Source organism: Stigmatopora argus, chromosome 5 (assembly GCF_051989625.1).
Source record: "Stigmatopora argus isolate UIUO_Sarg chromosome 5, RoL_Sarg_1.0, whole genome shotgun sequence".
NCBI classification, from domain to species: Eukaryota; Metazoa; Chordata; class Actinopteri; order Syngnathiformes; family Syngnathidae; genus Stigmatopora; species Stigmatopora argus.
In genome coordinates this window covers 3,663,751-3,676,174 of record NC_135391.1, presented here as the reverse complement: position 1 = coordinate 3,676,174, position 12,424 = coordinate 3,663,751, and the positions used below count along the sequence as shown (strand labels likewise).

Below are 12,424 nucleotides of genomic sequence, written 5' to 3'. Positions count from 1 at the left end.
TGTTTAATGGTGTTGTTTTCCAGAAGCGACGCAACTTTTTACCTGACACTGGTTTGAAACTGGGATCACTTACACAAATACTGGTGTCATATCGAGAAAAGTTGGGTAGGAGACGAAGGTAGTGAAGAATCGTTGATTGATCCACGCAAAATAAACCAGAGGAGAAATAGGGCAAGATGATGCGATTGCTTTTTTTCTGACTTTGCGACTATGTGATTCAAATTATGAAGATTTTGATGGACTGTTAAAGGTGAATAAACCATGCAAATTCATTGGACAGTGTGTGAGACAGAGAACAGGTGATTTATGTCATGTCACGTCAGTGCCTCTAAAAATTGGTGCATTTCAAAAGAGAGCTCCACTGTATATATGACTAGTTAGGTAAGTGCTCATCTAAAATATGCAATAAGCAGATGGCAGTTTGAGACAAAAGGGAATTGAACAGGCACTATGGCTGATGACACTCAGCCAGTTAGAAGATTTATGCACGGCGCTGACTAGAATTGCAGCTAAATAGTTAAAGCGCTATCGCTACTTTGTCCACTTAGATGCTGCCTGGAGGCCAATGTTGTGTCTCTGAGTGACGGCACCCGTATGTAAAAAAACGGGACACAAAGAGAAGGATAGCAACATTTACGCCTGTGTACTTACCCTTGGACCAATTATGATGAGCACATTCTGGGGATTGTCACGATGCCACTCTGTAAGGGATGAAAAAAGGGTGCTTTAGCTCGCGGTAAATATTTATTTTAACGTTTGAAAACTGATCTTTTTTATATACTAAATAAAATGTGCCACTTCTGGTGACGTAGTATGGCAACAATGTTGATTCCAATCAAATGAGACGGTACTCGGATGTTTGGTCGCCGGATGTTTGGTCACCGGACGTTTGGTCGCCCGGACGTTTGGTCGGTGGACGTTTGGTCGCCCGGACGTTTGGTCGCCCGGACGTTTGGTCGCCGGACGTTTGGTCGCCGGACGTTTGGTAGCCGGACGTTTGATCGCCGGACGTTTGACAACATGACAGAGAGTTTACTGTTGAAACCAGCTCTCAAAATTATATTGATGAGAGAGAGTTTAATATCTAAATATATACTGTAGAAACCAGCTCAAAAAATTATATTCACCCCTTGCGACCAAACGTCCGGCGACCAAACGTCCGGGCGACCAAACGTCCGGGCGACCAAACGTCCACCGACCAAACGTCCGGTCACGAAATGAGACGAAGTCTGATTCCAAAAAGATGGTAGTCATTAATTATTTATTTACAATTATGACCATCTGAAGCAAAGTAAAGGCAATAATGAAAGCGTTTTCAGAAAATCTCCACTGAGACTTGGCAGTAAGTCAGAATTCTGGCGATTATCAAAAGCTTACAAAAAAGAAATAATTGCTTTACAAGGAGAGTTGGTGCGAGTCCTACTTTAAAAAGCAGTGGGCGATATACCTGAAAAGCTCTTCACTAAATAGAGCGGGTCCTTGACTCTTCTAAGGCCACAGATCAACAGGAAGACATGAAGCCGTTCCACATGGCAACCGCTCACACCTGGAAAGGCGCCAGACACACACAACGACAGTGCTAAAATAACAAAACGCTGCATAATGAACATCCAAAGCACTGGCAGGTAATGAAAGCGATATATCACCCAAGGTCATGAAGAAAATAAGACAGCAATGACTAATGTGTTTGTGCAATTCCCTGATCAGAGTTGGAATGCTCAGCAGGGAAATTGCCAGTAGTGAAAAGGCTGTGGCCTAATCACTGTAAGCCGTAACTACCCAGCCAAGGCATGGACGCGTCAAGACCAGCTTTAAATTGGTGAAAAACAAGCCATGACGTCAAATTTCTCCAGGAAACCCGCGAGTCAGCTGTTTGGACGTTGGACGCAATCCAGAGATTATTGCGAGACGAACAGGAGAACAATGGCACTGCTTAGAAACTGACCTTCACAAGGTATAGATCGCAATAACTCAAATCATGATTGCAGAGCACACACACGCCAGCGCACGGAAAACCGAACGATGTACTATAATTAGAAATTTGTCTTCGACAAACAGTTCAGAAGTTCTAAGCTACGATATTATCTAGTATAAAAAACACTGTAGTGGTTAGTGTGTCAGCCTCACAGTTCTGGGGTCCTGGGTTCAAATCCAGGTCGGTCAACATATGTGGAGCTTGCAGATGACTGCGTGGGTTTTCTCTGGGTACTCCGGTTTCCGCCCACTTTCAAAAAAACATGCATGATAGGCTAATTAGACAATCTAAATTGCTCCTAGGAACAAGTGTGAATGGTTGTTTGTATCCTCGTGCCCTGCTACCTCATGCCAGTAGTCAGCTGAGATAGGCTCTAGCACTCCCCGCGACCCCAGTGAGGCAAAAGTGGTTCAAAAAATGAATTAATGAAGAACAAAAAGAAACACTACTGCATATTCAAGACATATTCCCAGTACAGTAGAGGTGATAAGGCAATAACCTAAAGAATGGCATTAGTAGACTTGCTGTTGGTGCATTACAAAAAAACAATATGCAAATGAAGGCTAATAATGTAGCAGATGGAGTTTTCACTTAACCTGAGAAAGTGATCAAGACGACGTCAAATCGCGTACATACACGTCACACGTAGCACGAGAGTCAAGAGAAATCCCCTGCTGCCAGTTAAGTCCAGATCAGGAGGCTGAGGCTGTCCTTTAAAGCTATTAAAGAGGATCTAAACGTGACAGCGTGGAGTCTGGCATTGACCCTGATCCTAGGAGCCTATTGTCAATGTAGCACGTCATTCTCCTTAGTCCTTGCAGCGAGTTGGGTGGTGAGCAAGCATAAAAAAAACATGACTTAACACGCAAATTCTAACAACAACCGGCCTGGAAATAATGGTCCGGATGGCCAGAATCAGCAAAGCCTTTACAACCCAAAAACCATTATTACCTTATCTATTTACTTATTTATGACATATTTATTTATGTCTACAATGTCTTTCCCTGTGTCTGCGTTCTCACCTTCCTGCTACTGCGACAGTGAATTTCTAAATGTATCTAATCTAATCTAATATAATCGAGTATGCCATTTGCACCACCCCCTCTCCTAAAAAAAGAAAGTTCTTTTTTTTTTGTATTTGACTTTAGAGGGGCTTTTTGAACAATCCTCTGATGCTTGGAACAGAAGATTAGATTGGGAACTGGACTATACATGTATGCATGAAAATTGTTTTTATTCGAACTGCTCAAATTAATCTCTTCTCCACTTCCAATTTATGCCATAAAGGTTGGCGAGGACTTAAATGATGAAACCTTCTACGATTGCAATGGAAACAGTTACCTTGCTTTTATTCATGTGACTTTTAAAAGAGGAAGAATTTGGGTGAGCCTAAAAAAATTGTTGTTCTTACCTTTTTCTGTACTAACAACTTTAAATTTCCAAATACTTTCATGTAGTACTTTTGGCAAAATAGTGCATGTACTATATCATATAGTAGTATTTATGACAATTTTCCATAAGTAGAAGGCACAAATAAAATCTTTGTTCCAATTCTGTTGCTAGCAACTGTTATACTAACCAACAAAAACCCACACAGTAGAATGAGTCATCCCGCAAGTGTATGCAGTCACTCAAATTGAGAATGAGAATTGTAGCAATGGATTTCTGTCACGTTGCTCCAAACTAAAAGCTCAGATGCGGAAGAGTGTATTATTTTAGGCACTTTTCATGTGGTCAAAGTTCAAAACATGATGTTATGAGGACACAAAATCAATGGGCCACACAATTTCCAATAAAAACTATTGACAAGTGTTGTCCGCCATAAACACAGTCTACTACACTTTGGGATTGTCCCATCAGGGGGTGCCACAACGAATTAACTTTTCCACTTTACCCTGTCCTTTGCATCATCCTCCCCCCACAGCAGCCAATTTCATATCCTCCCTCACTACATCCATGTATCTTCTCCGAGGTCGACTTCTAGCCATGTTACTGGTATGTAGTTCCACCCTCAGCATCCGTTAAGCGGCATCTGTCCTCCTATCCAAGTCTGGTCTCTCTGACCTTGTCTTTGTAACGTCTAACCCAGGTTGGCTCACGGGCCGCATTAATGTCAACTCCATTTCAGGTGGGCCAGACCATTTTACATATAATATTTATATAAATATATATTATATAATATTTAGGGCTTTTGATCCAGTTATTTTAATCCGATTAAAAAAAAAGAAATATATATCTAATATATATCTATATATTTTTATATATATAGTTCTTTTTCGTTTTTAAAGAAATATAAATAATATATATATATATATATATATATATATATATATATATATTTCTTTTTTTAATCGGATTAAAATAACTAGATCAAAAGCCCTAAATATTCATTTTTTTATAGATCTAAAAGAAAGTTTATTTGAGCTTTTTTATTCTTAGCAAGGGAAAACATATTTTAATCATTCGTTTTTCATTTCAAAATTAAACAACATCCTTTTGAAATTATGTTCAATAATAAATATCTTATTATAATATATTTATTTTTAGATTTTACAACATGCTTTTTGAACTAAAAACACTAAAAGAGAACAAATGGATTCAAAATTGCTAATATTAATGTAAAAAGGGGAAAATCAGGCAATATAATATACATCTATAATCTTGATTGTAATTTGATCCTAAAACAGAAAGTCGGCATTCATTCTTTACTTTCTGGGGCCGCACAAAATGATGTGGCGGGCCAGATTTGGCCCCCGAGCCACCACTTTGACACCTGTGGTGTAAATCCTAATCCTAACAAACCTGGTCACCCCTAAGCATCTTTATTTTGGCTACTTCAAGCTCCGCCTCCTGTCTTTTCCTCAGATTTCCACTTTCTCTTGTAACGTCACCGCTCCCCCAATTTACTAGCCGGTTTTAATAATTGCAACCACGACAAAACAATAGGGCACATTTAGTTATAACAAAGTACTTGCAAGTCAAATTTCAAGAATAACTTAAGGAGATGAGGCAATTAGCATGACTTGCGCCAGTTTTGAAGTTTTGTGAAAAATGGCTGGAAGCATGAGCGTGATTAATCAAGTGTTCCTTGATCTTCCGAGGCTGGTACCCAGAGTCCTTGTTCAAGGGTTACTTAAATATGCATTCCTCATTTAGATTGGATCGGAAATGTTGGATTGCAGATTGAGTTTACAACTATTTTGGCGGGCGGCTCAGCTCTTTGAGTGTTGAACTATTGTGGTTGCTCACGCTGTGACCTTCTTTTGTGTTGTGATTTGGCATTTGTGGATTGACTGTTTCCTTGTGACGATCCATGAGATGATAAACCAGAACGGATGGATGGAACTATTATGACGCAACGTACACCTTGGATGAGATAACCACACGGCAACGATAGTTAAGCAAAAAAATTCAACCTCAGGTTCGCGTTTGTGGTAAATTAGAGCCGACAATTACAGTATTTTACGGACTATAAGTCGCACCTTATCATTGTTTGGCTGGGCTTGTGACTTATAGTCAAGTGGAACCTATATGTCATTTTATTTTCATTCAAAATTGGGTGTTTTCAGCTATAGTAATGAAAAAAATAACTTAATACATTAAATTCAACCTCAAGTTCACATTTGTGGTAAATTAGAGCCGATAATTACGGTATCTTACAGACTATAAATCGCACCTTATCATAGTTTGGCTGGGCCTGTGATTTATAGTCAAGTGGAACCTATATGTCATTTTATTTTCAGTCTGAATTGTGTGTTTTCAGATATAGTAATAATAAAAAAAATAACTTAATACATTAAATTCAACCTCAAATTCACATTTGTGGTAAATTAGAGCCGACAATTACAGTATTATCCGGACTATAAGTCGCACCTTATCATAGTTCGGCTGGGCCTGTGACTTATACTCAAGTGGAACCTATGTCATTTTATTTTCAGTCTGATTTGTGTTTTCGGATATAGTAATTAAAAAAAAACTTAGTACGTTACATTAGCAGGTGCTCATTTTGTCTCTTGTTCTTTATTTTACTATTGCTTTAATGCATAACGTTTGTTCTTGGTTTCTCATAAATTAAAAAGAAAACCTGTCATATACACGTAAATTTAACATAGAACTGGAATTCAAACATAAAATATTTGATTGCAAAACAAATATGATCCCGCACACTCAATTATAGCCCGACTTTGTTGACATTTTTCATAGTTGAAATTAAACAGTGTATTGTAAGAGGAAGTCAGATGAGGCATTTAGAGTAAAAAATAACATACTTGTGTTTTGTTCATGATATTACCACAAATTGAAGAATCTCCTCCCAAATTTAGTGAAATCTTCATTTAAATTAGAACACAAAATACTATCGGACACTTTTGAGTACATTTCTGTCCTGGCATTCCATTATCATTTTAGATTAGCGAGCCGATCCCAGATGAAGCCATGAAATCATTTCAAGCATGCCTCACAGATAAACGTGTTATAGGAGCCTGAATCGACTCATTCTTTCTCCAAATTTGAGCCTTTCAATCACGTTGACAAAAATATAATCTTTTATCTTTAATCCATAGGAATTATCCCAAAAGTTTTGAAAGTGCTTTGCTTCTTATCAATGATTGAGTTGCATATGGCCATCGTCCCCTGTAGTTCCGTTTGTCAAGTCCTTTGAAAACGCTGTGTCATGAAACCTTCTCTTCTGCCCTCTGGAGGTTGTTGCTGAACTTTATGATCGTTGACTTAGTCTTATTGCTCTAGAAATGTTTGACATTACCTCCTCCTGTTTTTCTTTCCGTGCATTTTTAACATCTATCACGCAATATTCATTCTAAATATTTTCAATTTCCAAGTCATTAAACAACAATGGTCCAGAAGGATTTTTAGTCAGTGTTAAAACGGCTTCTAACATTCTCATTTTCATTAGCACAAATGTTTTTAATCAATATCATGACCAATTTTGTCCACCATAATTAAAAAATCCCTACAAAATCTGTCCTGTCATGTAATTAACGCATTTTACCAATTCAATGCGGTCTTGTAAATTTATATAAAAAATATTCCAACTTTGAGACAAATGCTTAGAAAAGGAACGTTCATGAATCTATATTTAAGAACAAAAAGTTACCTGATCGCTGTAAAAATTCTGCCCAGCTGAAATCATCCATCAATTGTGTCTTAATACCTTTAACATTAAAGCAGAAAAAAAGCAACATCAATATCTGTGGGCAAAAAGGAAAATAATACAAACTAGGCTCTTCTAAACCTAATCAATATGATATTGACCTTTTGACCTTGCCATTTAAAAATGCAAGATCTGCTTTCTATATTGCAGTAAAGCTACCGTTCACCATATTTTACATTAAATCAAAATAAATCCATTGCCAATTTCATCAACTCTCAATGCCAAAAAATAACACACATGAAGAGAAAGACACAACATTATTCGGCGTGAGATAAGATGAACTGAAAAAAACTGGGTCCAAAACAGCATGCTATTCAAAAGTAAATATGCAATTTAGTATAATAGCAAAAGGAATAAATATGGATATGCGGATGATTAATGCAGCGCTTAAGTGAGTCAGGGATGCATGCACATTTTGAACATGAATGTTCTTCTATTAGAACTTACCTTGAGGCTGCACACAGATTTTGCTGCTCTGGGAATGCTATGGATAGCGCGCGGGGGGACACATAGGGACAGAAAATTACCATCAAAAGACAGGAAAAAATGCAAAGTTATTTTCATTTTGTGTAACACGTTATCCATACAGGATATAAGAAATAAGGAAATAAAATGACCGACAAAGCAATTATCGTATGCTGTCAAGATTTGACTCTTTGAAAAGGTAAACTTAGGTAGTTATGGTAATTGCCCTTTCAACATCATTAATCAAGAGTTGATAGAAAGGAAATTGACTGCGAGTTATCACAGTGGGTGCACTCATGTTTTTTTTCCTGTCCAAAAAATTATAATAATAAGTCACCATAATAAGATGGTGACTGAATGTGTGTTCTGTCAAGCTAGTGTTTGCACTAAATGACACAATTCTCCAATCCTCAATCAGCAATTTATGGTGGTGATGTAATCAGAAACTAAAATAATGTTGTGTGGAACCAATTGTCTATGTCACATGTGTCAAAGTGGCGGCCCGGGGGCCAAATCTGGCCCACCGCATCATTTTGTGTGGCCATGAGTGCCGACTTTCTGTTTTAGGATCAAATTAAAATGAAGAGTATAGATGTATATTAAATTTCCTGATTTTCCCCCTTTTAAATCAATAATTGTAATTTTTTAATCAATTTTTCTGTGTTTTTAGTTCAAAAATCATTTTGTAAAATCTAAAAATATATATTAAAAAAAGCTAAAATAAACATTGTTTTACATCTATAAAACAACTGAATATTCAAGGCTTTTAATCCAGTTCTTTTAATCCATTTATATAAAAAATAATCTAAATATTATATCTAAAATGGTCCGGCCGACGTGGAATCAAGTTGACATCTTTACATCTTGTTTTTATTGAAGTAGTTTGGCTCCTCCCTTTTGTTAATGTCCCATGGATGCAAGAATATGTTAAAAAACATTTTCTCCTTAATATATAGACTTTTAATGTACTAAATGAGTACTATAAAACGCTTAAATGTATGCAGATTCAAATACAGCAGTGGCATTCCCTTAATTTCAATATTTATATTAGATGTAGCTTTGTGTGAGTTTGAACGGTGATGAATACGCAGACAGTAAACAGTTATGAATAATTTAGAATGTGAATAAATTGCCTTTCAAGAGTGAAGATTTTTTTTAAAGACATTTGAAAAAGAAAATCTAAGCCACATGCTGAGCTTTAAAGCAATTAGGACATTTTAAAGACAGCAACTGGTTGCATACAATTTCAAAAGTAAAAACCTACCAAATATAGCTCGGCATCTTTTTTCAGTCTGTCTGTAAATGCAACTGCAAACCTGTTCAAAAAAACACATTTTATTGTCATTCTGCCTTTGCCTCGAAGCCATTTCAGTAAAAAAAACATTTCACCTAATGCTGTTCATACGCGGGAACAATGTTAAAAGATGAAATGGAAGCAACAAAAATGCCGTCATATTTGAGTTACGAAGCTAATAAAACCCGTTTTTAAAGGTGAGGCAAAATGTAAGCAGGTTCTAAAAGAATAAAGGTGATTCGTATGGATTTGTGAGTTACAAAAAGAGGCCAGTAAGTGAACGGAAACGACTACATTTCATCACCAAGCCTTGCATGTCAGGTTAGTTTAAGGGAATTGCATGGATTCCGACATTTTCAGACCTTCCTGTGTACTTCCCACAGGTCCCTTTGATTTATACAACAGATACCCTTTGTCTGTTTTTATCTTAACTAAGTCTTTGTGAACCGGGGAAGATGTGCTTGCCACCACATTAGAGCCGAGTTAATCAAAGAGCCAGGAATACAAATGAACTCCGACTCGTTACCTACAGGGCAGTGCCAGAGAAACAAATATTGCACTGTATTTCAATACCTTTTTTACCCCTCCTCCTGCAGAAGCGGTTAAAAATCTCATTACAACTGTCTTAGTGTGCTTACTTGTGTTCGACTTTATTGAATGTCTAGCGCGGACCTGACATACAAAAACGAGATACATGCATGCGCAGTGGCGGGCCGTCAGGGCCTTCAAGGCCTTCTCTGCTGGCCTAAGAAATATCTGAATCATATTATATTTTGTCCATTAATACTTGTTAAATAATTCCAAATGGTCTGTTAGCTTCCTTTCATTGCTTTCCCCCCCTGGTTGCACTGCTTCCAGATGTGTGTTTTCATATTGAAGCATTTAACCAATCACATTTCAGCCATTATTTGTTGCCAGGGTCAGAAACCTGCCTCAATGCCTTCACAATCAATTCTGCAGGCTCTGCTGCATTAAACAAGCGTCGATAAGACTGTTGCTTTAACCAATCAGATTTCGAGTTGGCAACACCACAATGCCTTCTCGCAGGCGTAGGGATACGTCATTGCCTTCTCGCAGGCGTAGGGATACGTCATTGCCTTCTCGCAGGCGTAGGGATACGTCATCGCTTTCGTCAACTAGGATTGGCTAGTGATTAGCCAGAGCTACCAAACTGTATCTGGAGCGAGCTGCACAAGCAAATATATTGTTGTGTTGATTTAAAGCCATTTTCAAGACGGACTATGCCAGAAATACGACAGGACAGGCTCGTCTTTCAGCATTAGCTAAGATGGCGATAGAAAAGAAGGAAGAAAGAAAGGAGGATGGATATTGTGTACAGTTAAAAAGGATTTTTGGTGAGTAATATATGGCTATATTCCTAAATAATATTTCAATTATATGAAATTCCCGGTAAATGCTGCTAGGAAGTGGATTTTACCACATTTTAGTGCAATTTTTGCCGTTTTGCGTATGGAAATTGCCGTTTCCCGGGGAAATGATACTCTGGGCCCGGACGGTTCTGATGTCTAAAAAGCTCCAGTATTTGTATTTAATCAATAAATGCTGTTTTCGGCTGGATTTTACCCCATTTTTGGGCAGTGTTTGCCGGTACGCCATTGACGTTCATCGCTGTCTTTCCCCCGGAAAATCACCTCCCTGGCCCGGTTGTAATGTCTGAAAAGCTCCAGTATTTGTATTTAATCATTAAATACTGCTAGGAAGTGGATTTTACCCCATTTTTGTGCATTGATTTATTGATTGTTTTTTTATATGTCGCAGCTGTAGCTGCAGTAGAGGTTTTATAGCCATAAAATAGTTTTTGAGGGTTGGATTGATTCGTTGAAGGCGCTACGAGAAAATGTACGGACCGCCACTGTGCATGCACAATAATATACTGATATCACCGTGCTTTATGTAGAACTTTTTCCATGACCCCACGTCTGGTCTCAACCTTCACATCTTCGTTGATGTCTGTTCCGCCAAAGATGATGCCAAAAGGTACTTGGATGTCTGTGGCGAAGGTTACGCATAAATAGATTTATTCAGGCGTATTGGAGAAATGTAACAGGTTGGCTGATCTTTTTGAAGGTTGCATTCCATCACATCAATGAAATGGTGAAAAAAAGATGTATTTACCTAGGAGAAGTCGGCCTGCTTTGTACAAATGGATGGCCAGCACGCCATCAAATTGAGGATTTTGCGATAGCAGGTTGGCTATGTCAGAAGAGGACTGAAATTCATGCACGTGTCTGAGCTCACATGTGTGTCCTGCTGATTCAATGTAGGACCTGGAAATGAGGGGAATTCATTTTAAAATGAGTTTTATGAGAAATTATTTCCTCTCTTCTGAATTTTCCATGCATATTATCACACTGTGGACCATCAAGTCATGTTATACCCTATAAAACTGAACTCAAGTCAGGAGAAGATGATACTTTTATTTTTAGGGAAAGAAATACAAGCCTATCTGGCTGGCGGTATGAAAAAAAAAAGTAAGATTCTTCCAAGTTTTAACATGAGTTAATAGCATTAACCATGTGCTCTTTGTATAGTTAATGCACCCTACATTTCTTTATATATCATGATGATCATTTCAAATTAAGTACGGAAAAAAAATCTAAAAGTTTTTTTTTGTAAACCGATCTCGTCGTTGTACCCAATATTTATGAATATATGTATATATATATGTGTATATATATGTATATATGTGTATATATGTATCTGTATATATGTGTATATATGTATATATTTGTGTATATATATATATATATGTATATATGTATATATATATATATATATATATATATATATATATATATATATATATATGTATATATGTATATGTGTATATATATATGTATGTGTATACATGTGTATATATATAAATATACATATATACATATACATATATATATATATATATATATATATATATATATATATATAAATATATATATATATATATATATATATATATATATATATATATATATATATATATATATGTATATATATGTATATGTGTATATATATGTATGTGTATACATGTGTATATATAAATATACATATATACATATATACATATATATATATATATATATATATATATATATATATATATATATATATATATATACATATAAAAATATATATATATTTTTTTCTCTGTACTTAATTTGAAATGTATATATATAAATATGAACATGAGTACGGTTTCCCTCACATAATCCCTGATGATTTAGATGAAGAATCAAAAATGTTAATAAACTAAGACTGTAACTTATATTATCGTCTGCCAGTGACGGCACTAGACGTGGAAGGAAAAGCATCCAATAGTCGCTGACAGTCAAAACAGTGACGTCTAATCCCGTCAATGGCAGTGAGTGATAAATATTCACAGCCAGACTTCCCACTTAAAATGAGATGGACAGCCATAGTTGTCAATGGCAGGCAAGCATGCAGTCTGCAGTGCCCGGGTTAACGATGAACTCATTAACCTCTCGTCCATTTTTAAACGCAC

At 36.6% G+C, this 12,424-nt stretch overlaps 1 protein-coding gene across 2 annotated transcripts in view; it reads right to left on the bottom strand.

Annotated features, from left to right (window-relative positions):
- glt1d1 (glycosyltransferase 1 domain containing 1) overlaps window positions 1-12,424 on the bottom strand; it is a 73,602-nt gene that overhangs the window by 60,722 nt on the left and 456 nt on the right. For both annotated transcript variants that reach the window (XM_077600249.1, XM_077600248.1), the window contains exons 2-8: window positions 11,041-11,192; window positions 10,809-10,914; window positions 8,875-8,926; window positions 7,593-7,629; window positions 7,089-7,145; window positions 1,448-1,546; window positions 652-701 (exon numbers count right to left, since the gene is read on the bottom strand). In XM_077600249.1, the coding sequence (XP_077456375.1) occupies window positions 652-701; window positions 1,448-1,546; window positions 7,089-7,145; window positions 7,593-7,629; window positions 8,875-8,926; window positions 10,809-10,914; window positions 11,041-11,192 (553 nt within the window). The remainder of the gene's footprint in view (window positions 1-651; window positions 702-1,447; window positions 1,547-7,088; window positions 7,146-7,592; window positions 7,630-8,874; window positions 8,927-10,808; window positions 10,915-11,040; window positions 11,193-12,424) is intronic.